The sequence below is a fragment of the Petromyzon marinus genome, chromosome 4 (genome assembly GCF_048934315.1).
Source record: "Petromyzon marinus isolate PM22_M1 ecotype Great Lakes invasive population chromosome 4, UKy_Petmar_22M1.pri1.0, whole genome shotgun sequence".
NCBI lineage: Eukaryota > Metazoa > Chordata > Hyperoartia > Petromyzontiformes > Petromyzontidae > Petromyzon > Petromyzon marinus.
In genome coordinates, this window is record NC_133670.1 from 22775689 (window position 1) to 22800510 (window position 24822).

The following is a 24822-nucleotide window of genomic DNA, read 5'->3' on the forward strand; positions in this document are numbered from 1 at the left end:
ATTCCGCTTTCAAAAAAAGAAGAGAGAAGAACGAGGTAGAATCCACCGTAGTGAAAAACTAGCGTGTATTCGCCGCTCACTGCAGAATGTGCCGCGCGTGTGATGGTGAGTGTGGTGAGCACAGTCAACAGCCCAGTCCCTACAAGCTGTACGGTGATTTTTTTTTCTTAGGGGAAATCATAAATGTCCAGGCTGTCTGAAGAGTAGATGTTAAAGACCCTTTGCGGTCTTCATTCACAAAGTACGCTACTGGGTGTTGTTGGTATCATACACAAAATGTGAGCTCTTATTTGCAAACACTTTTATTTTACTGTCCTTATTTAACTGAAGTTAACCAATTTTTACCTTGAAAATAGATAAAGCATTTCAACAACCTCCCTCCTGGATAAGTTGAAGGACACTGACTCAAATGGAGATAGATATTGATGGTTGTGTTGTGTGCATGCTTAAGAGCATTGTACACACATGTGCTGTTCAGAGTGTAACGGGTGTGGTGTGGTGTGTGGGTGTGGTGTGTGTGTGTGGTGTGTGTGTGTGGTGTGTGTGTGTGGTGTGTGTGGGTGTGGTGTGTGTGTGGTGTGTGTGTGTGTGGTGTGTGTGGGTATGGTGTGTGTGTGGGTGTGGTGTGTGTGTGTGGTGTGGTGTGTGTGGGTGTGGTGTGTGTGTGTGTGTGGTGTGGTGTGTGTGCGCGACTCTTTTGTGTTATGCATGTTGTGTCCTGCGTGTACAACGGGAGCTAGACGTGCGTTCGCTGTGCATGATGTGAGCGCTGTGCGATGCAAGGCCGTAATTATAATATATAAATATGCTCAAAATGTCCCCCCAATATATTTCTATAAAATAGATTTCTGTTTCTATGATTGTGGTTATGGTTGTACTTTCTTAATCCCTAATCTCTGCCATTACATACAATGAAACAAGAAAATGTAAAAAAGAAAAAAACAGAGCAATGTAATGCAAAGCACTATTAGACATTATTGTTAAAAATAAATAAAAAGTCCATCCTATGTGTTAGTGAATTTTTTAATATTTTCGGCAGGAAATGAATTTTCAAATTCAGATTTTTTTCTGGGGGGGGGGGGACCCCCGAGCCCCCTGGGAGATTTGGTCCCGCCCAATGTTGACTCCATGGCTACGGCCTTGGTGTGATGAGTGTAGTGAGTGCGGTGAGTGTGGGGTGAGCAGTACTCACCAGCACAGGCTTCGTCCAGGTCGTGTTTTGTGAATTTCAGGCGGTTGCCCTGCAGCGTGCACGTGTGGAACTGCACGCGGAATACCACCTCCCGACCGTCCTCCGAGCTCCGGTAACATTTCACCTACAGCAGAAGTGAGCACTCACTCACTTGCTCACTCACCCACAGACCCACCCACTCACTCATTTGCTGATTCGCTCACTCATTCACTTGCTCACCCATTCAATAGTTCACTCGCGCACTCAATTGCTTGTTTACCCACCCACTCACTCACCTGTTACATCTGTACACCCACCCAACCCACACTCGCATACTCACTCACTCAATCACTCCTTTTCATATCCTCAACGAGCCTAAAAAAGTAAAGATGTATCCGTGGCATAGGAGGGCAGGGGTCAGCTTGCAAAACAAGCGTACTCTAACCAGAGGTCAGGGCCCATTAATTATCTCAAGATGAGTCAAATTCAGCCATGCAAGAGATTAATGGAATCACTACTTATATCGGCATCATAATGCACGTGAATTTCCACCGCTGGTTCAGGGCTGCATACAAGATATGGAGTGCTGTACTTTGCTCAGTTGAGCAGGAAACCACTTTAACTTTTGACTTACCATGCAATAACTCTACAACCTCAATCTCCAACTGTTTACGATAACAGTTTCCCACTGCAGGTGATCTGTAAGAAGTCACGGCTACCTTGATGGATTGGATTGAACAGGAGCAGATTTGTGTTGGGGTTTTTTTTTACAACCAGAATAACTCACATGAGCCGGAGTGGACTTGCGGGCAGTGTCAGGGCTGGGTGTTTATAAGGAAGGGCACTCAAGTCACGTATGAGGCCACGTGCTTATTTTATTTAATAACGTACATAACTGTAACCGGAACATCACATCACACGTAATTAGTTATTGTCGGTCCTCTAAATGTGGCCTATTAGCTAGTGTCACAGTAGTCACCAAAGCTGCAAGAATCAAGAATATATAACACTCGCCAACGATGTATTTTATTAAAGGGTGAGTTCCTACCTGTTAGCAAGCTGATGAATATCGGGTAGGGGGTGAGGTATGATCAGAATGTGTGTCTTATGCTGTCAAATTTAATATCTCTGAGGAGTATGAGAACGTGCTTGTAGAGATTTTTCAACCTTTCATGAATGTAGAAATAACAATTTACTGCCAAATGTCAAACTACTTCTGGCTGACGGCCTCCTGACTCCATGGCAGTTATGAGGCTTGTTAGACCATACTTCACCACGCTGGTCAGTGTGGGTTGGTTATTGTAGCGAGGCCAGATAATAATTCCCACTGTAAAACAAAACAGAAGGCAGTGGACCCGCTGCTCAAATAAAGATGGGGCAGTGCTAATATTTTTGGTCGCTCTGAGAAAGTAGCGGAAACTCCACGATGCTATGGCAAGGCCCAGTCTTTCTTATAGGGCAGCCATACTATCAACTCCCCACAAAGTGGTGCTCATTTTTGTTGTTCTCAACCTGATAGTGATAACGGGCAGCGTCCGATACTCCAGCTCACGACCTTCCAGTTGTGAGCGAAGCTTACTGCTGCAGCACCACCCAGTGGAATAATCCTTCATATATAAAAGTAATAAAGTGAGAAAACATTTAATTGAGTGAGGCATTATTATATCGATCCGCAGTTTGATTCATTAGGACTTCACTAGAGTTGTTTGCCGGGGGCTGGGCTGATCCCGGCCCCAGCACTGCTGCCAGATTTGCCTCTTCCCAGGACCGACAACAGCCTACTTCTTCTTTCGCTGTGATGTCTCCTTCGTTTTTTTTTTGTTTACGTGGATCTGGACGCTGCGTCGTATACGTGCTGCATGGGTCTGCCCTGGACGACCGCAGTCAGCACACTACTACGGGAGAGGCGACGGCAGTGAGCGTGAGACGCACGCACCAGGATGTCGCCCTTGAGCACCACTCCCGGGGAGAGGTTCACGCACAGCGGGGCTCCGTCACGCACCTCCGCGCGGACCGTGCTGACGACGCCAGGGGTAAGGGAGGATGCACGGATGGGTAAGACAGAGGGGGGGGGGCGTTGTGCAGGGAGAGGGTGGGGGGAGAGAAGGAGTGGGGGCGAAGGTGGTTAGAGTGAGGAGAGCGCACGTCAAGGCATAGGCGAGACGCACAGCACATGGCGGTGACATTCCGTCCCTCCGCTCGTACGCTGAAGATGTGTGGCTCCTCGTCGGCACTGGCAGTTGAAGGATGTCTTGCTGAGGCAAGCTGCAGATTGTTGACGTAGTCGGCACGATGTCGAGTGATTCTCCCAGGCCACGTAGTAATTGGTAAGGAGTGGAATGTTAACAGTTTGTCATCTATTGTAAAGTAGACACTCGAGGCCCAGTGACACTTTTTAAGAATATTCCACAGTCATTCGTTGTGGTTTTGTTTTCCAAATCTAATGCAATACTTTGAACTCGTGTACAAATTAATATTGCTAATAATAAATGTTTAGATTGCCGCTCAAGTATACCTTATTTAGAGATATCTCAACGTGCACTCATATGATTGAAACTGAAAGACAGAATAAGTAGGAGCTTTATGTGCCGCATCGTTGGTGATTAGTGCTCAGCCGTCACCTGTGTGTGGCTATCTATGTCTTTGCCTGGCTGTCTGTGGCTGGCTGTCTGTGGCTGGCTGTCTGTGGCTGGCTGTCTTTGCCTGGCTGTCTGTGGCTGTCTGTCTGTGGCTGTCTGTGGCTGGCTGTCTTTGCCTGGCTGTCTGTGGCTGGCTGTCTGTGGCTGTCTGTCTGTGCCTGGCTGTCTGTGGCTGTCTGTGGCTGGCTGTCTGTGGCTGGCTGTACCTGGCTGTCTGTCTGTGGCTGGCTGTCTGTGGCTGTCTGTGGCTGTCTGTGGCTGGCTGTCTGTGGCTGTCTGTGCCTGGCTGTCTGTACCTGGCTGTCTGTCTGTGGCTGGCTGTCTGTGGCTGTCTGTGGCTGGCTGTCTGTGGCTGTCTGTGGCTGTCTGTCTGTGGTTGTCTGTGCCTGGCTGTCTGTGGCTGGCTGTCTGTGGCTGGCTGTCTGTGCTTGGCTGTCTGTGCCTGGCTGTCTGTGGCTGGCTGTCTGTGGCTGTCTGTGGCTGTCTGTCTGTGGCTGTCTATGGCTGGCTGTCTGTGGCTGGCTGTCTGTGGCTGTCTGTGCTTGGCTGTCTGTGGCTGGCTGTCTGTGGCTGGCTGTCTGTGGCTGTCTGTCCTATGCCTGGCTGTCTGTGGCTGGCTGTCTGTGGCTGGCTGTCTGTGGCTATCTGTCTGTGGCTGTCTGTGGCTGTCTGTCTGTGGCTGTCTGTCTGTGGCTGGCTGTCTGTGCCTGGCTGTCTATGGCTGTCTGTGCCTGGCTGTCTGTGGCTGTCTGTGGCTGGCTGTCTGTAGCTGGCTGTCTGTGGCTGGCTGTCTGTGGCTGGCTGTGCCTGGCTGTCTGTGGCTGTCTGTGGCTGGCTGCCTTTGCCTGGCTGTCTGTGGCTGGCTGTCTGTGGCTGTCTGTCTGTGCCTGGCTGTCTGTGGCTGTCTGTGGCTGGCTGTCTGTGGCTGGCTGTCTGTGGCTGTCTGTCTGTGGCTGGCTGTCTGTGCCTGGCTGTTTGTGCTTGGCTGTTCATGGCTGTCTGTCTGTGGCTGGCTGTCTGTGGCTGGCTGTCTGTGGCTGTCTGTCTGTGTGGGTTCGCATGAAGGTACTCACTACACAGGTGAGGTGTAGTACAGGTGCAGCCCCTGGTACACGCGCAGGAAAACGCGCCCACCTGCACACCGCACACGCACGGGCAGTGCGTGCAGCACAAAACAGAAGAAACCTGTTAACAATGCGTATACACAGCACATGGCATTTTCCACATTACAAATCCAATTAGGCATGCAGCATGCGGCATATGTCCCATGGTGCATGCCAGGCACGCAATATGGCACCGATTCATTGACTAGAATTGATTCTTATGCTCACGATACGTGCATTGTGTCGTTCGTGTATGAACTGATTGTTTTCGATTCGTTGCATGTCATGGGTTCACCTGACCCCTGCAACCACTGGCGGGAGCTATATTTGCCCCAACACAAAAAAAAACAAGGAAGGTTTATTCATTCGAAAACGTGAGCCCGAATCATGGCAATTCATCAAATCGCATTACATCACACATCTCCTATTTCCACGTAGTTTTAATTACGGCAAGTTTGTTTTCGTGATGTTGTTCTTATTTCTCTTTACCCACATTATGATGTGTTTTTGTGACTTTTCTTACTTTAAACTTTTAATTTACTTTAACTCAGGATTTATTTCTTTTCGTTTTAAAATGTGGTCCACTAAATAACCTTTTTTTATCAAAATGTATTGCTTCATAGTTGGCAACGTCATGGTTTACTTTAATAATATAATTCAAGTTTCTTTCACAGTGGGCACCACACTAAATGACGTAGACACAGCGTGCCACTCATTTGTATTTTAATAAGCATTTAAATGTAATATACTATTATTAATATAAACATAAATTAAGAAACAATATTGAATCTCCAAAACCTGCATTCCACGAATTTTCTGCCATGAAAAACTGATTTTTCTAATCAACACATGGCATATACCCAGCGATTGGTACATTTTTTCCAGCCAATTACTCACTGGAGGAAAATTAGATTGCCATTCACTGGAACACGCACACACGGACCACGCACCAACACCCTCCCCAAGATAAACGGATTTTTTTATTTATTATTGCAGGGAATTAATAAAAGGGCTTGTTCTTTGTAGTACTCGCACATCCCTTCCTTGTGCACACTTATTTTACCGACCGAGTATCCAATCTGGGCTTATAAACAATCACAGGTTTTCAAAGTATAGGGCCCAGTTGGCCAAAGACCTTTGGCAGAACAGCCTTACGTTTCCATCGCTGGCGATGATGAGTTTATAACTAGTACAAGATGCTAGGAAAAGCCTTTGCCATCGGGGTCTTAAGTACCACATCCAGAGAAGGCTGTTGTCTGTAAGTCCATGTTGTTAACAAAGAGGAGGGTTGATGTAAGACCTAAAACCACGGGTGGTGACCCAAAATAAATGCTGCATTTACAACAACAAAAAACTATTTGAATTTAAGCATGTGAATAATTAATGCAGTCTAAATATTGAAGTGTGCCGAAAGGATATATGGCATTGTAACACTGCTCGGAGATTCATTGAAATACTGTGCATTACATAAACATCATCCACTTAAGGCCCTTCATTGAAGTGGATGTGCGTTACATGAGCTGCCCCATTTCAATGAGCATTTTATTGGAGTGAGGTGCTTTTAAATTGTGGCAACCAAAAACTGCAACTGGAGCACCTGCACGTTCCGTTGTGAGGCCAATATTTGATGGTATTCAGTTGGTGCACCGTAAGGCTGGTATTAAACTTAATTTCCATTGCATCATCATTGCCTATATGAGAAGCCATTTACAAATCCACGTTCATTCTCAAGTTCAGCTTTCCAAAAGCACTGCAATCTGCTCTCGTCCAGCTCTTTACTCAATCATTTTTATTCTCACGTACCAACATAACCAAAGGAATACCATTCAAATCAGCGATTATTCCCTATGATTACACATGGATCCGAAACATCGATATGCACAAAGAAAATAGAACAAAATCTGAAATGTTAACAAACAAAAAAATGGAGAGGTGCACATTGTTTTCTTTTTAAGTTCAGCCACAGAAAGCAAAACAAGTGATTTCAAATCATGGCCAGGAGAACATATTCAAATTAAGGCCATGATACTGAGATTCTTAAGGAAAGTAAGTGGGCTTGGGCAGGACACGTTTTTATAAGTATAAGAGATGATTGCTCGTGGTCGAGACGAAATAAGGAACTGCAGCCATCTGAATAAACAAGTCTCAGAGACCATCCATTGAGAAGAAAGAGTGAAATCACCTTAAGCGCAGTTGCTCGACGGACTATTCTATCACAGGCCCATCGGAGATGGCAAAGACTTGGGGATGCTCAATCAACCAGTAGATTGATCACTATGACTAGATAGATCACCGAATGATGATGAGCATTATAAATGTGCTGAACCGATAGATGTAACACACGAATGACAATCAAGCCACGTTGGCCTAGAAAGGCGAACACCCAAGCAGCACTCCAGATCTCTACGCGGTTGCGATACCGGCACCACAAAACGATGGAATGTATGAACTCGTGAATCGGTCACTCTTAGCTTCTCTCCAAAAGAATAAAAGCCGAGACAATTCCGGTGGGCAACAACGCCCACCTCACAGTGCAGCACAGCTGACCCAGACAAGTGGCGATGATCGTGAAGCAGTGGACGCATGTTTCCAATACAAGCTGGGCGAGGTCGAACACACCAATTGCGTCTTCGCTTGAGCGTCACGAGTTTCTACAGCAGATGCCCACTGCAGCGCTCACTGCACCCTCACGGTAAGTCTGCTGGGTGTTTTATTTTTAAATGAAGTTATGTATTTTTAGGGCGCACCAATAGTACTGCACACAATTTTTGCCACATTTGTTGCAATGCTCATAAGCGTGAGGCCAGCCTCACGCTTCAAAAGAAGTGCACGCATGAGGAGAGAAACTTGGCTGTTGAGAGTTGTTGGTAAAGCTGTGTGTATACATGTGTACTTGTATACTCATGCGTGTAATTACATTCGCAGGTAAATATGTGCTCCACTTTGCATGTGACACTGTAGACATGATATGAGATATAGCAAATGATTACTTCTCTGTGCGACATGCGTATGCATGGGGGCACACATGACTGTGTGTACTAAATACTAATATGTACGCATGTGCGTGCATGTGTGCGTAGATATGTATGCGCGTTTATGTGCACGTGTGAATGTCCGCGCATGTGTGCCTGCACATGTGGTTGTGGAGTGTGTGCGTGCGCGCGTGCACGTGTGTGTGTGTGTGCAGATGCGTGGATGTGTGCACGTGTGTGCGTGTGTTCCAGACCTGGGGGACCCCATGCACCATGAAGGAGGATGTGGGAGAGGTACACAGGGGCACTGTTCATCTTGATGGAACCTGACAGTAGGCCGTTGAAATAATACACGTACCTACACAGCAGCGACAACAGCGTTAATTGCAAAGAGTGCCAAGGGGCCTTTAATGAGCACCACATAGCAAGGAACTCATATTAGGCTGAAAGCTATAGTGTCAAAATGTGGGTTTCGGCTATGTGTGTTTTAAAGTCTTTAGTTATGTTGCAATATTTTAAATGTACTGTATTACACAGTGTGTGGTTAATGAAACCCAAAATGACAGCAGCTGTTAAATTATCAGTAGAAATAGTTATAATGTGTAATCGCTCATTCTCACAAATGTGAGTGAAAATTTACATTAATTGCAGCAGAATTAACGGCACCCTGATGTAGTCTACCCTTCATCGTCTACAAGCCTGCATTTGACAATGTCAGGCTCTGCGCCACTACATCCCTAGAGCTAATCAGGAAAATATGAAATGTGTGCGTTCTAAGCAGTGTACCCTGATTCACTTCCATTCATTGTTTCTGAATGAAGTTTGGTGAGATGAATCGTCACAATAATGGGAACAAGCGGACTTTGTTCGTGCGAATTGAATTCACGGCCCTGTCACAAGGGATGTTCACCACCACAAGGCCACATTTGAAGCCTGCACAGTGTAGAAATCCCAGGGTGTCACATTCAGCCTACACCGATGCTACTTTACAAAGTGCATATTTGTGAAAGTTTATTCGACTCTTTGCCTTTTATTAGGGATTCCAGTGCCATAAAATTACAATGTTTGATCACAGAGATAAGATTCGGTTTTTCTACAGAAGAAAAAAAAATAAAGTTTGCCAGGGGTGCGGCAATGTAAAAAAATTGTCTTAAATAAAGAAAATACCATGATTGCTGGTAAAACTCAAATGTCGTATCTTGCTGTCCCCCTTTGCCTCAATAAATAAAGTGAACAGATATCCTTATTTCATGTGAATATATCAGCGTGAATACAGATTTATGTGCTCATCCCTGCAGCTGGACTCGATCTACCCCTGGATGCACATTCCAGTAGAGGGGCAGCTCCTACACGGAACGCCTTCAAAGTGACCCCAAATGACCTCTTAAAGCTTTTTATGTGGCCCCGAAGTGACCCCAGTCACCTGACGCTGACCTTGTCTTATAAAACCATGCAGTGGGCAGCACAACATTTCATTGTCACAGTTCCTCTGCGGTTATAACTTGCGGTGGCTTAAAGGCTCAGTGGTGATATTGACAGCAGATCACTTCATATCATGGAACGTTGAAATGTTGCCGTGTTATTTCATGTATTTAAAATGTTCCTGGTGAAGTACTCGCGATTAAATTCCTATTTTAAATCTCCAAAAGATGGTGTTTGAAAACCCGGAGACCATCAGAATGATGTGTCAAATACAGTAATCTCTATTCATTCAGCACGTAGTTTTGACATTTACATTTTGTAAAGTGCATGCTACGTGCCCGTATGCTATGTGCTGACTGTTGTCAATCATCGGCCGTGTGCTTTACCGTTGCTGTGAGGGTTGGGTGAGTGACGCAAACTTTTCCACGTAAAACCTCTTCATGGCAAATCTGTCCAGAGCCTGATCCGCACTGTGGCACACGCACACACGAAAACAAAGACAAAGATGACCCCTTATAGCCTTCACAGACTGTTGGGGCAAGTGTTGTTAGCGAGCACCTATGAAGGCCATCACGGCACACGAGGCGGTGGGTGGCCAGTACCACACCTAGCCGCCTTTGTCTCCCTTGTGATGATGTTTACACATCGCACCAGGTACTCATTTGCGGCTGAGTCGATCCAGGGGAGGCCCAGGACCGTTTCAGATAACTGTAACCAGTGTTAGCCATGAACTCCCTATAAACGAACGCTTATACACACATACACACGTGATCATGGTTATTTTTAAATATACACTTGCACATACACAAACCTACATACTACATACTTGCATAAAATGCAATCCCTACACGCGCACACATCCATTGACATGTACACATCATTCATAGTCATAGCATGCACTGTGTGGCATGCACTCGCGTTCCAATACACGTGTGCGGCCAGTGTCGAATTGCTGAGATATTATTAGGAGCTAGCTACACAGACACAACGGGGTGAAGCAAATGAGTGTGACAAACATTTACTTCTGGGTACTTCGGAGAAATAACATTTTCGCCCCAGACGAGTTTTGGTGGGTGCGACTATTGACCCATCCACCTTTGTGAAAGAGTAAAGGGAATGTCATTCGTTGTTTCACTGATTTATATTCGGATAGTTGTGTCCAACCATTATGAGCAAACAGCATCATATATATGTATGTATGTTGAACTTCGTTCGCGCTAATCGGAGGTGCGGGTGGAAGGACAACAAACTTAACACAAAACGCAGTTCTAAAGAAATTACGTTTTCAATCGGAAGGAAGAGCGTTCCAGACGGCCGCAGAAGCGCACCTGAAAGCGCCGCGCGATGCGGTGACTGTCACACGAAGAGCCAATGAAGTATGAGACAAAGAAGTGGTGGACCCTAATCAGGCACCCGTTGTCATTATTGAGGCAGTTAAAATTTGGACAAAATATTAAATGAACGCAGTGATTTTTTTCATATATATAATATATAAAAGAAAGATATAGAATTGCCGGGATAACATGAAACATGTATGTCAACCGATAAGGTTGTGTATGGAGGTGTTGATCACTGATATGATTCAAACTAGTCACCTGGAAATACGTCAGTACTGCAAGATAGACTAAGCTGCACAATTAAAATTAATACAGTACTTTCAAAGAATAACAATAATATAATAAAATACCTAGCCATTGATTTTCAAGAGTAAAACGTCATAAATGTATAAGCTTCTTTAAAATCTGGTTAAATGTATAGACTTGTTGAAATTGAGATAACATCTCTTGGTCACCCATGAATCGCTGCCCCTGATACGTTAAATGATGACGTCACCCTGCTGCTCTATTTAAGACCGGGAGCAAGTGAGGGCTTTACCATTCTGGCGAATTGCCCGATGATGCTGGATGTCATTACCAGCGAAACGTCGTACTCAAATTTTAAATGATGTTGATTCACTCTTCAACACACCGGTGGGCTAAAGTAGTGAACTATTTGTCCTTTGTAAACGTGACACATTTTTTGCTGATTGGCCGTGTCGGGTGGTGGAGGGTTACGACACATTTATAAATAACGCGATCTAACCCAAAAACCTTTATTATGAATAATATTGGTCGCGAAAGCCTACGTGTTAAACTGATATAAGGACGTGTTTTCCCTCACTGTACATTGCGGCATTTAACAAAACACGAGTGGATCTGACATTTGCTCTGGTGAGTGTTCATGTTTTCTAATTGCGTTCTGCTTGACACTCAGTAGGTTCTGAGAGGTTGGTCAGAGGTTGTGGGGAGGGTCTAAGAGTGACGGTAATTTTGTTAAATGTTGTTGCTTTGTAAATTGTCAGGAACCAATTCTAAGAAGTGTCTACAAAGGCTTGACCTCTCATGTTATATGCTCTTTGCTCACAATTATTGGCCACCATTATCTGTCTACCTTATCACAAAGGTGACATGGTAAAAAAAAATCCCTTTCAACTGAAACTAGCTGGAAGAAGCAGGTCTGAGACCTTTTAAAAGCTAGTTTTATTATTTTACTGTTGTTATTTGTACCTATGTTTTGGGCCGGCTTGGCTGTTCAACCTCTTGGCCCACTCCTGGCCTCTCCGACCTTACCTCCTCCGTCGTGTCTCATTCTGAGAGGTAACTAACAATGCTTGGGCACTCACTTAGCCTTGCTGCATTTCTGGGCCTTTCTGCTCCAACATTTGTGGCTTGAGGTCTCTCCTGGGGCCTTGCATCTATGGTATTACAGTGTTATATCATCTCTCACGGGGCCTTGTCACTGCCTTGCCAAAGGTGGTGCGGTTTGGTGGTGAGTGGGGATCGGTGGTGGCGATTGGATGGTGTCAGAATGGTGGCCATTTCGTCCCATCGTTTTTCCCTTGCACTCTGCTGATTCTGGGATTCTCAGTGGCTGTGTGTACCCTCGTGGGCGTGGGCCATTGTTTATCCCTGGGTCTGGGATGGCCTTGACTCGGTGATCTTTTATGCCTCAGTGTTACTTGTTAAAAAAAATATCTTCTATCTTTCATACATTTTTTCCCCCCAAGTGACTTCATGCTTTCCTAGTTTATGATTTAAAATGCACTTTACAATGCCGTAATATTTAAGCGCTAAATAAACAGAAGAAAACGAATCCTTTGTGTTTCTGAAGAGTTCAGAAGCACATTTAATCGTGTATTTTAAACATTTCTGATATCAAACATTTGTTAACGCACACAAACCGTCTCTTGCATACATACATACATGCAGGCAGACACAATGTGGCGATGAACACACAATATGTCAGTGCACACACCTGGCACAGATGGCACTGTAGTGCATAAAGGCAGCGATAACAACACCGGCACTCCCGCTGTTACCCTGAAGAGGAGCAAAAAGAAAAGGAACAATTTAGAAACAGCGGCCAGAGACAACAGAGGAGCCCAACATACCTAACATGTACTGCACATGTATGCCACACACATTCCACATCTGATTTACACAACGTCCTTGCATTATCCGATTTTTCAGTGTCAAACCCCAGAGAGAGAAAACGTGTGTAAGGGACAATAACACATGCTCTGGAGACGATTGCTAACATGTGCCCGAGAGAGAGAATTACCAGCAAATTCGCTACAGCTTCGGAAAAAAACCTGGGGCTGGTAAATGGTACGTGGCTCAAGGGTCATAACTCAGAGGGCATCAAAATGGTCACGGTGACCCATGGAAAAGAGCACTGGTTGGCAGATGTGCCAGGTTAGGGTTGTGTTTTTTTTTATAATGTGAAGGTGGCAGCACCAGAATGGCATTTGTCAGTGATGCTGCCATCCTGAGTTCTGACTTCCAGACACACTACAGTGCTCCACGGATGCACGATCGCTGTAAAACTGACATAACAGAAGTTTATCAGCTTTTGTGCTTCTATGATTTACTAAGAGGCTCACTTTCCACTCCAAGTCTGCATATTCGTCATCGAAAACACGCAAGGTGCAAAAAAAACCGGTACATGTCAAAATTACATTGTTAAACATTTCAATTTGTGAACATTTCAATTTGTGAAACATTCGCGTTTTGAATGAGGCCTATTGCTTCAAGGTAACTACTTTAGATATGTCCAAGGAGTTATATGATTGAATAAGATGATATAATTTCCATTAATTAGCACATAATCAGCCCAGACCTTGGAGAGCTGGCAACTTGAAGATGTGTGCTGCCAAGCATTTCTGGCTCAGTGAATTTCACCACTAAACTGGGCTTCTTGTAAATTTGAAAGTGTAAAAATAAAAACCAAATCCATAGGCCTGAAGTAACAACACCCTAAGTGACCCTGTGCTCTTAACGCCAACGCGAGCCCCTTCTAGGCTTGCAAATCCTGACGAGTGGGATTTTTTGAGTCATTATGGAACCACGAGTGCTGGAAGGCTGATGCCTCCATCAGCATTGGGCGGTAATTATTTCCGTGTTCCTGTTTGTTTACGCAGCAATGTTCTAACATTCTGCAATTTCCTTTTTCCATTTTTTTCAGAAGCACTCTACATAAACAATTTGCACACGTGTATGTCGTTATTATTATTTATGTCTTGTGTATAACGAAAAGTAACAAAAACTATGTTTTTAGGCCAGTTGGCCAAAATACCGATATATTTCTTTCGAATTTTAATTTCCACTCTTTACATCTCGATTTTTTCTTAATAATACAATTTGCTGAAGCAGTACTGTGTGTGCTGATACATTGATATCACAGTTCCTGGTAACCATGCCTTTGATTGGTTTACATAGAGGTCTTGATACCAATCCTGTCTTTGGTGAAATAGTTATACAGGTCCCGAACCGATTGTGGCTTTTATGGACTATCACAGATGCAATACTGACCGTTGACCAGGCTTGCTCACACAGCCACTGCACACCTGAAAACGCCCCTTTGTGAATATTGAATTGTGAGTCACCCCTGAACCCTATAGACCCTTTGCCCTGCTGACCGCACAGTGAAGCACAGCGACATGCAGGGGGTGTGAGTTGAGCCAGGAGTCGATGGCCTTGCAGATGCTACACAGCGTGTCCAGGTGAGGCGCGTGGCGCGATGGCCAGCCAAAATCCAACACCTGCACGCCACGCCACATCGTTACTCCCCAGAAAACATGCACAGCCCCAGGCAGCTTTTACATCAAAAGTAAACCACTCGTCGAAGCAAGCATATCATCTCAATGGTACCGAATAGCTGAAGGCAACGGTGCAGCCCTGCAATTACTTGCTCATGCCACTGCTGGTGGAAGGGTCTCTGGAGATCCACTCGAGATTATCTTTGGTGGGCTACTCTTCTACACTCACCAGTTGCCTTGAAAAGAGTTGGTAGTTATCCACTCACTGTGGTTTCCCCATTTGTACAGAGCAATTCATCGACGACATTGGAAACATTTATTTTCAACTAATTTTTATTTCTCTCACTCGCACCTCATTTGGCACAACATGATTGATTGGTTGTTTTTGCTTGTCAAGGTAACACGTGTGGTGCAATGCATGTTTACCTTTGCCCCGCAGCTTTTTTTTTTACAGTGGTACCCTAACCACCTTGTCCTCGAGTGAGGCTTTTGTATTCATATCATGTGGTGATGATGATGGCGCATCAATAAGGTTGTGTGTGTGTGTTAAAAATGTGTGTGGGAAGCAATGGCACGGTGGTTAGTGCACCGCACTACAAACCCGGTGACCCGCGTTCGATTCCCGCTCATGACCAATAACAGTGGTGAATATCTGAACCGGTGCTGGACCATCCCCTCAATACGACGCAGCCTCAAATAAGTAGCTCGTGTGGCGTGTAAACATCAGCGCCAGGGAGACCAAACGCGGCCAAGCATTGTGATGGCCACCGAACCCCTCGTGTGCCGTGGCGGCCTTCAGAGGCGTTCGCTAACTGCACTTGCCCAAGAGGCTATTTGGTGGATATTTGTCTCTGTACATGTGTACCGTTCCATTGCTTTGTCACAAACGCTATCAAAATAATAGGTTAACGTGAACTGCTGAAATAAGTCTTCTGGTAATCCCCACAGCTAAACGCGACTGTGGATGGGTATGGAGGGCAATGGAAAACACACCGGGAAAGGTCCTGGAATGTCACATTCCAAGGCTGTTTCCCATCAGTGTCTCAAATGGGGTAAAGATGCATCTCCCCTTTGCCTCATGGCATTTAAGCATAATTAAGATATATTGAGGTTAGGTCCTAGATGTGAACAATTATATTTGTAGCAATGTATGTTAATGAATTTGGTGAGAGTGTATGCATGCGACTAATTGTATGCTTTTTTGTGTGTGGTTATGAGGGTGCCACGTAGATTTGCACAATACGCTACAATCCCAGGCGACCTCGATTTGTTTCATGGCCATGTACGACATCGGCGAAAAGTAGCATCTCAACCTATCCCTACTTCAGAGTCTCCTGTAGATTAACTTAACCTGGTGTGGTGCGTACACGTCAGCACTGTGGAGGCAAAGCTTTTATTATTTTTATTATCACCACTTGGTTACCCAGCAGTCTCATGAATCTTTGTCAGGAGGGTTCTGCAAAGTGTTCGCAGTAGGGACTAATGAATGATGTGTACAATCCCAATTTAGAAATATGTAGGTATTTTATTTTATTTAGACAATGACACCCTGACCACGATTGCTTACTCGTGTGAATGACGACACTGGATCTTTAACGTCCACTGTGAAGCAGATGGCGGGTAAATTTTTTACGGTGAATACACCAGTAGTAATAATCATGGTGTTGGTCTCACAGATCCTTTGTGCCATGCCAGTCTTAGCCAGGGGCTTGCTAACAGCACTTTCCCCAAGAGTCTGTGAGACTAAATGAGCCATCTTTGTGTTTAGTCGTATGCGCATCAATGTTGCTTTTCTTTTCCTTCGTATTTTGTTGGCACATGTTATTTACAGCATACGCATACAATGAGTAGTGTGCGCTTGTGAGCGCGTGACCACCTGAACACACCTGTGGGTTGAGTTGCAGCATCTCATTCCGCCTTCCGGAAAGGTTAATGATCTGCAAATGCAAGACAAGCACAATTAACATACTGGATACGCTTTTCCATGCATTAAAATTTCATAAAATAATTCAGATACATGTAAAAAAAAAGAACTGGCACAAAAACACGTCCAAGAATTTGTACGCATATACAAATATACCGCATGCTTTAGCATTGTTTGTGGATTTACACCAGTGAACACTCGCTGCTTGTGCAGAATGAATGTGGCATTTATATGTGGGCGCACCAAACCTATGGAATGTGGACCACGGACTTTTACAGTATCCCCCATATACCAATAATTTATTTGTTCAACAGGGAAAAACACATTAAGTCTCAATACATTTTGATTACTCGTGCATGTGGGAGGAAATTGCAGTAACTAGCATAACACAAATATCCAAACACATCGCCTTCATGAGAAACCAACCTTGTTAGACTGCTTCCTAGAGACATCTATTGCCCTGCTGGGTGGTGTATCGTGCAGGCTCCATCAGTGCATTATCCACCAATCTTTGGGATTACAGGCATCTCTGTGTAAGTGTGCGGGGCTGTGCCCGTTGAATGCAAGTTGATTCATGCCAAAAACGACAATCCTTCAGGAATGCCTCAATGAACCTCAGGACACTTTATCAAGAAGGTCCTGCATTGGGATGTTTAAGTCCTTCCGTTAGTGAGTGCTTTGCTTCCTGCTGGAGCGATCCAGAGGATGTACATGTGCACATGTGCGGACCTACTGTCAATCCATTTCTGTCAAATCCACTGCTGGATAAGGCCTTCAACAGCCTACAACACCTGTTTTGTGCGCAGTAGTCACCGATGCGAGCACCGCCCACACTCTAACCTTGCCTAACGTCTGAGATGCGGCACACGTAACGGTGTTGTCTTTGGTCGCGTTTCAATTCTCGTGAGCGCGTGTGAGCATGCGGCAGTGTCGCGATTCGCACGCTGCGCTACGAGCCCGGTGACCCGAGTTCGATTCCCGCACACGGCCAACACCAGCGACAATTATCTGAACCGGTCATGGGCCTCTTCTAGGTCGACTCAGCCTCAAATGAGTACCTGGTGCGGTGTGTAAACGTCACCACTGGGGAGACAAAGGCGGCCGGGTATGGTGCTGGCCACCGAACCCCTCGTGCGCCGTGCCAAGCCTTCACATGTGCTCGCGAACTGCACTTGCCCCAACAGTCTGAGTCTGTTCAAGCCATACGGGGGACCTTTGTGATTTGTACGACCAACCCACCAGGTATTTGTCGGCGTGCTTGGAGGTGAGCATGCCGGCGATGTCGCGGAGGCTGCTCTGGTGCGCGTGCTCTGCGATGCCGGGCGGAAGCGTGGTGGCGATGATGCGCTCCGTGATGTACGTCAGGTCGAACTCGAAGGGGGCCTCCATCTCGGCCACGCGCGCCCTGCAGGACGTGCGTATGGAGTCTATGTTATATATGTATGTATGTTGTTGAACTCATTTCACACCACACGAAGCCAACCGTGCTTATCGGAGGTGCGGGGGAAGGACAAAAAAAATAAGCATAAAAAGCAGTTTTAGATAAATTCGATTTCAATCTAGATTTAGAAGTGCATAGCTCCAGTTGCTTTATAATATCGGAAGAATGTTCCAGACGGCTGTAGAAGCGCATCTGAAAGAGCTCCCGTTTGGGCTGATTGGTGTAAAAAAGAAAGCACACGGAATCGTTATCCGACGTGGGAGGGTTTGATCGGTCACACATTACATCTATATTCTCAGCCAAAGGAAATCTCCATCAGTGTCAATCGTAGGGATAAGACGATTCACCTTCCCTGGTGATTTGATGCATTGTCGCAACTCAGGGTCACCACAATTCGGTTAAAGTTTCAACCATCTATTATTTAATTGTTTACGTTTCCGTGAATGGTAGCATCACTTGTAGCTGTAATGTGAACCTATTACATACAACATACATGAATCTAAAATATAAATTCTAACACATGCAATGTTATGAGTGCATCGTGAGTTTAAGAAAGAATATTTCAGGTTTGAGTCCCTGCATCATTAAACTCCTCAGTCACCAGGGCACAATTTGGGAACTTCCACAAGAAAAGTTCCTTTTGAATATTGTTGTACCTTGCATGTGAGAGATCATCCCAAGAAAAAAAACTAATTTAATCGGATAAAACTCAAATTTCTCATGAATAGGTCAGCAACTTCCTTGCTGTCCAGCCCACCCAGAGGAATGTCACTGCCTCACTTTTTAGTTGGCATTCATTGATGATTTGAGTCACTGCACATGGCATTTGTATACGTATCTTTGGCACATGCTAAATTTACACTGCATAGTATTAATTAACTGGAAACTATGAGCGTATGCAGTGCATGTTGAGGAATGTGAGAACCCAGGGATGGTTGTCATTCTTGTCATTTTTTTTGCAGGCAAAGGCCATACAGCAGGCAATGTGAGCAATATATAAACGAGCGAACAGACACTATTTTAGCTCATTTGAGGCCAAGCCAACCTGTAAAATTCTCAATGAGGGCTGATTCTATGCCCTAAGCTGACCCCGAGGGAGGCCTTTACCAGACTTTGAGGCCGTGTTTAAAGCATTTGAACAAACGAGCTTCTTTCTAAACGATGCCTCCCCTTTGGCGGGGGCTTGTGCAGTACGAGCCAACAGGCCCCACTCACCCACAGCGTAGGCTGTACACTGCAAGCTTACTACTACTCTGCAATTAACGTGCCTTAAATGTTAACGGACGTGCAGTTTACTGAGAAAACAGGAAGAGGGGAGGTGGAGACGCAGTGTGGGGAGAGAGTGGCAGTGGGGAGTGGGTGGCCTCACTCACGTCTTGGACAGATTCACCAGCTCGTAGGCCCCGGCGCTCGATGAAGCCTGGGGAGTCTGAATTTAAAAAAAAAAACAACACAGCCGTCACACTTTTACAATTTGACAAAATGCTGCCTGAGTCAAAGTCGAGCCATATTGACCATTTGCTTGAACGAGCGTGAGATAGTGCGATCCACTGGTAGAAAATTCCACAATGCTGATACGTGTCCCTCCTTCCCACTGTGGATTTCCTACAATATCATCCCTATTAAATTGAAAAGCTAAACAACACATTTGCGCACTCGGAATAGCTTAAAAATACAATAGAAGAAACACGTGGTTTAGGGAGAACGTGAGTAGCTGGGACATCATAACCGCTATGAATGAAAACAAATGGCACTTTTGAAAGATGCGTCAGTCACGAGCATTGATGACAACGGATGACGAAACTAGCGACAGAGTGACAAAGTCAGGATGACCTTCAGCGTGCTTAACAGTGAGATGAGATTCAGTACCACTGGGGCTTGTCAGCTAGGCATGTATCAATCCACTCTACCAATTAATTATTAAATCAAGTGTCACGATTCAGGGTTATTTAAGAATTAATGGCCAGGTGGCTCAGAGATCAGAGCACTGAGCTGGCATGGCTGAGATGCTGGGTTCAAATACAGGCAGTCAACCGTGATCAAACTGGGTTCAGACTGGCAACCAATAATTGCACGCAAAAAAAAATCCATCATACTAAATTTGAACTTAATTCAAGCTGTGAGAATTACATATATTGCTTTGTTAGGAAAACAAACACTCTCGTAACAGTGTGGGGATGTGGGACACCGCCTGGAGGATGTTTTCAGATAAGTCCTGTGTGAAAAACCTCATGTAGGAATAAACGATTTATTATGATTTACTTTTTAAACTAAACTATATTTTATTTTAGCAGCTAAGGCCCACTGAGCTATATAGCTCTTTTTCAGAAGCGACCTGGCCACAAATCATAGCTCAACGAAGTGGCTTATCACGTGGAAATTTAGAGCAGCCAACTACTCTAAGCGTGTGTTGATTCTAAATATGGAGGGAAAAACCGGAGGACCGGAAAAAAAATCCACGCAACCACGGGGAGCACATGCAAACTACAATTATACAGGCATCAGGGTCGGGATCGAACCCACGACCTCCTGCATACCAGGCGAGGCATGTAACATCTCGCCACCAAGGCAAGATGTTATCTGAATGACAAAACATATGTTTATATATTTTTTACATTCATGTTGTTGATATCTTCATTTTTTATGTGTGTGTGCTTGCTCTTATTTGCCAATATTGCTCAGGAAATCCATGGTTTAATAATTAATTTAGCATAGTAATACTTAGCACTCTTGTTGAGATCGTTAGCAGTTACCCATTCAGGCTAAGGGTTCACTGCAGCACATTTATGGCTGCGTTAAAAACAGAGAATTCTAAAACATGCAAATGCCAATTCATGTAACCTTTGGTCCATGAGTAGGGGCATTTGTACACGCTATGTTTACAGTGGAAGAGGCAGGAGGCTTAGTTAATCCAGCGGTCAACTTCCAAGAACTGTTCATGATTAATCTAAAAAATGCAACCCTCACTTTGTGTTACTGAGCAAGCGTTACCAGCTTTGTGCTTTCTTTTGCTGCATATTTCTTCAAGGGTGATTAAGTGTTATGTTAGTGGCGTGTTGGTCGTTAATATATTTTTGTAAAACAAACCAGTGGAGTTCCAAAACACGCTATCTTAATTGCTTGCCCATTAAGATCAGGTCAGGATAGTTCACTTTATAGAGCAACAGACTACAAATCACAGTCACTGATTCACATTTCGGTAACGCTCGGCTCAGCCAATCATTCTCCATGCTAAGTTAAAATTAGCACGACATGGCGAGCAACACGAATGAAAAATCAACATTGAACTTTGATAAACTAAACACAGCCGTAGGTATGCGGGCTTTTCAACACTCGAACAAGACCACAATGGAAATGAGTATTGGCTGGTGCCCATTTGTGCATGAGAACACTTTGACAGAAGATAATCCAGAGCAGTATACGTACGTTAATGCTAACATTTTTACACTGCAGTTGCACGACAGTTTATATCTCTGATTCATGAGGTCTGTCTATATGTATTAACATTTAGGCTATGGTATACGCAAAACAATTTGAAACGTACAGAGAGTGGTTCTATGATACATAGTAAGCAGAGATCCCCCTAACGTGTGTCGCTCAAACGCAACGAGAGCTATGTGAAATTCACAAACAGTCTTGTGCAATTGGCCACAGGGAGATTGCAAAGGCAGCAGTAGATGTGCAGCTGAAATACCTGGGCATGAAATTCAACATCAAATACTGTAAAAAATGGTTGTCCCGGTCTCCTCTGAATATTCACTAATCATGCCTAATAATCACATAATGCGACACTTCCTTAAAAAAGAATAGCGGTATAATTTAAGACTGTGCATGAGCGTGCATTCACGTATTTTATAAGGCACATTGCAAGGAAGAGCATAGACAAAGTGTTAGAGATCCCAGTGGCATGAATTCAAAAGCAGCCGAATGGCATTAATCAGGGGATTTTAAAGGTCCAACGGATAAATCAGCAGGGGGACAGACATTTTTTTTTTAAGCGCAGGAGAGTCTGGGAATGGAGTGGTTTAGACAAAATGCATGGTCAGTTGGAAGGCTTTTTTTCTCAAATTCCACAAATTCTTGAGTCAACTTGGGTCCCTGATACAGTTCCTCTCCTGGGGTCAACTGACAGACACGGCCCCAGGGCGAGCAGACCGGAACAGGGCAGGAAAAGTTTTATAGCCACCATTTTACCCGTAAGCTTTGTTGTTTTCCTTTGCGGCGTTTTGTGTCCGGCGTGAAATTCGCGCCGCGCGATTCGGTCGATTTTGAATGTGCCCGGCTTACACTTTTTCTAGGCGCCACTGTTGCCTCATCGAGTTCCTTCCCGCTTTTAAATAGACCGGAATAAATATAACGAGCTATTAAAGCGAAAGAGGCCAGAGGAGAAGGGCAGGAGATAATGAGGGAGGGTTAGAAGCAGAAGGAAGGCTCAAGTGTCAAGTTGCCTTTGGCTCTGAACCACGGTTGAGTTCAAGGGCAGAATAGGCCCAATACATGCAGTGCATCAAAAACACATTGTTCGGCTCCCTTGCCTAATTTTATACTAAATACCTTGTTCGGCTATTTGGGATGCGTGGACTTTCCCGCAAAACAAGATGTTTGAACGTCGCCCATTACATATGTGCGGAATAAAAAAAAATGTGTTCAGTCGGAAAAACATCTCAACAAACATTACAGGGAGACAAGAGCTGGACGTTGTCCGTGCACATCCAGACTCACTTGGAGCTCGCTGGACCCATTGGCAGGATACTTACGCACAGATGAAAGGTGTTACTTCAGGGAAAGAATGGGGACCGCAGTAAATCTGTCCAAATTGGAAAATGTCCTCTGTTCTTTAAAGGCTTGCCTTTCATTTCACTGAACGGCACTCTACTTTACTGCCGTGGTTTTGCGCGGGGACGGCCTTACTGGGGGGTTATGGCCGAGACGAGGAATTAGCCTCCGAACGGTGCTGCAAACCATCATGCGGAGCCGTGACAGCGGTGTGGGAGTGGAACATCGACATAGCGGGGATATTGCTGTTTCTTGCCTCGTGCATGCCAGTTCCGAATGTGCGAACGTTCTCTGCATACCCAAGAGAAACCTGTCAATGCTTACCGTCCTCTCTGCCTGCATCAGAGGCAGCTTGGCACTGCTCGGCTGGTTTTGGGTGAGATGGACAAACGGAGAGGGGGGGGGGGGGCAGGGTGTGGGGGGGGGGGTACAGAATATGGGACAAGTAGGAGAGAATATATATTTCAAATTTAAAATACAGTCCGTATCCATTATCAAAGCAGAAGATGATATAAACCCATTGAGACCCACGATACACAATATAACCGAGCGAGTGCTTTAGCGTCGTACACATCTCACGTGTATTGGGAGTGGTGTATGCAAGGGTTAATACGAGACTGCATCTCGCAAAATATAAAAACGTAACAAAATGTAAATGACTCAATCAAGCAATTTTTTCAAAAATATATATATATATTTGAAATAGAATGATATATAATTGTTCAGATGCATCATCTTTTGGTCTATGTAGAGGTACGATTTCCAGGAGAATCTGACAAAAGACCCGATTTATACGAATAAAAAATACATCTTGAGAATACTCAACACCATAAAACAGCAGCAACAACAACAACAACAAAAGCCCCATAAACAATACCGATGGAGATATAACGGTCATTTATACGTCAACGCTGGCACATCGCGCGTTCCTTCTCACATCAAGCGTGAGCGACCCCGCACGTGGCTCCAGTATCAAATGCACGCCTGTGAACCACCACGGTCAGCTCCTGCATCGAGCTGTCGGCGCGCGTCCATCAACAAACGCGGCCTCGTGGCATTCCTGTAATCAGCAAGGGCACATGCTTGGCGAAGCAGGAGTGCCCTGGCTCATTGCAGTTGCTGCAATGAGGGAATCTGTCCTGGACCCTACGGTGTTTAGTGCGATCTGCTGCTAATGATCCGTAAAGCGGCTCTCAGATGTGACACATCCCCGGGCGACGAGCCAGCAGCGAGCAACACGTGACATTTTGTTGTGGATTCATTCCCCGTGATTGGCAGACTCGAGTTGCATTCCCACAAAGCGTGCCGTGCATGCCCTCGCGCAAAAAAAAACACCGCCGTGCGTTGGTGCACGGCGAAATCCGTGCAAATGAGTTGATCGCGACGAGAAATGTTGAACAATGCAGGGTTTCAATTCTCACAGGTTTTATGTTCGGTGGGGTTTTTTTTTCTCTCTCTCTCTCTCACCGTCATGCCTCCGGTTTTGAAGGCATGGAAATAAGTGTAATGAAACAACATGACCTCGGTACTATGACTAAAAAGCACCTTCGGCAGGGCAGGTAAGATAGGGTCACTGGCTGTGACAACACCATGAACATGAGACTGGGAGCAGCTCAGTAACTTCAAGACGATTTCAGTTTTTGTCTGCATTGAGGACCTGAACGTAATGACAAGGTATGAGGCCCAGTAACAGGAATAGGAGGAAAAAAAACACCAAGATGTGCCTTGAACATATCATTTCATCAAAACTCTACAAGGTGTACCTGAAGAATCATGAAGGTTATATTCAAGTGAAATAAATCGTGTCTCGTTATCCACGTGCTACCAGCTTGTCGCATCCACCTTCATGCACGTTTATTGATTCTGGTCACGTGATTTATAAATCCACACGCATCACGGCTTTAAAAGAGTCTAGACGCAGTCTTCCATTCAGCCTTGTGCTTTTATTATAAACGGGAGCCACTCTGTCCATCAATGCGACCTCTTAATGCATCCGCCATCAATACGGAAGGGCTCGAATGAATGAGTCACATCTTCCAAGCCGTCTGGTCAGCGTGGAAGCGTTGATCATCGGCAGGAGCTCTCGTGAGCTCTCTTAAGACACCCTTTCAGCGGAGGCCCTTATGCCAAGCAGCGGTGTGAGCAAGCAATTGCAGGGCTGAACCTTTACGTTTCACACTGGTCAAGGTTTGCCTTGAAAGCATTTACGAAGATATTATCATAACGTTTTATCAGATTTACTTACACAGGCCATGCATTGAATCCCTGATTACGTAAAACACATCCCAAGCGTCCCA

The 24822-nt window shown here is 45.0% G+C and overlaps 1 protein-coding gene across 7 annotated transcripts in view; it reads right to left on the bottom strand.

The window, feature by feature from the left end:
- Positions 1-24822, bottom strand: part of LOC116938011 (tensin-3-like) — a 141426-nt gene that overhangs the window by 54117 nt on the left and 62487 nt on the right. For all 7 annotated transcript variants that reach the window (XM_032945227.2, XM_032945234.2, XM_032945222.2 and 4 more), the window contains 11 exons: positions 22850-22891; positions 19123-19178; positions 17548-17713; positions 16271-16321; positions 14265-14387; positions 12602-12666; positions 9694-9777; positions 8140-8243; positions 4884-4944; positions 3108-3189; positions 1193-1316 (listed from right to left, as the gene is read on the bottom strand). In XM_032945227.2, the coding sequence (XP_032801118.1) occupies positions 1193-1316; positions 3108-3189; positions 4884-4944; positions 8140-8243; positions 9694-9777; positions 12602-12666; positions 14265-14387; positions 16271-16321; positions 17548-17713; positions 19123-19178; positions 22850-22867 (934 nt within the window). In that variant the 5' untranslated portion in view covers positions 22868-22891. The remainder of the gene's footprint in view (positions 1-1192; positions 1317-3107; positions 3190-4883; positions 4945-8139; positions 8244-9693; positions 9778-12601; positions 12667-14264; positions 14388-16270; positions 16322-17547; positions 17714-19122; positions 19179-22849; positions 22892-24822) is intronic.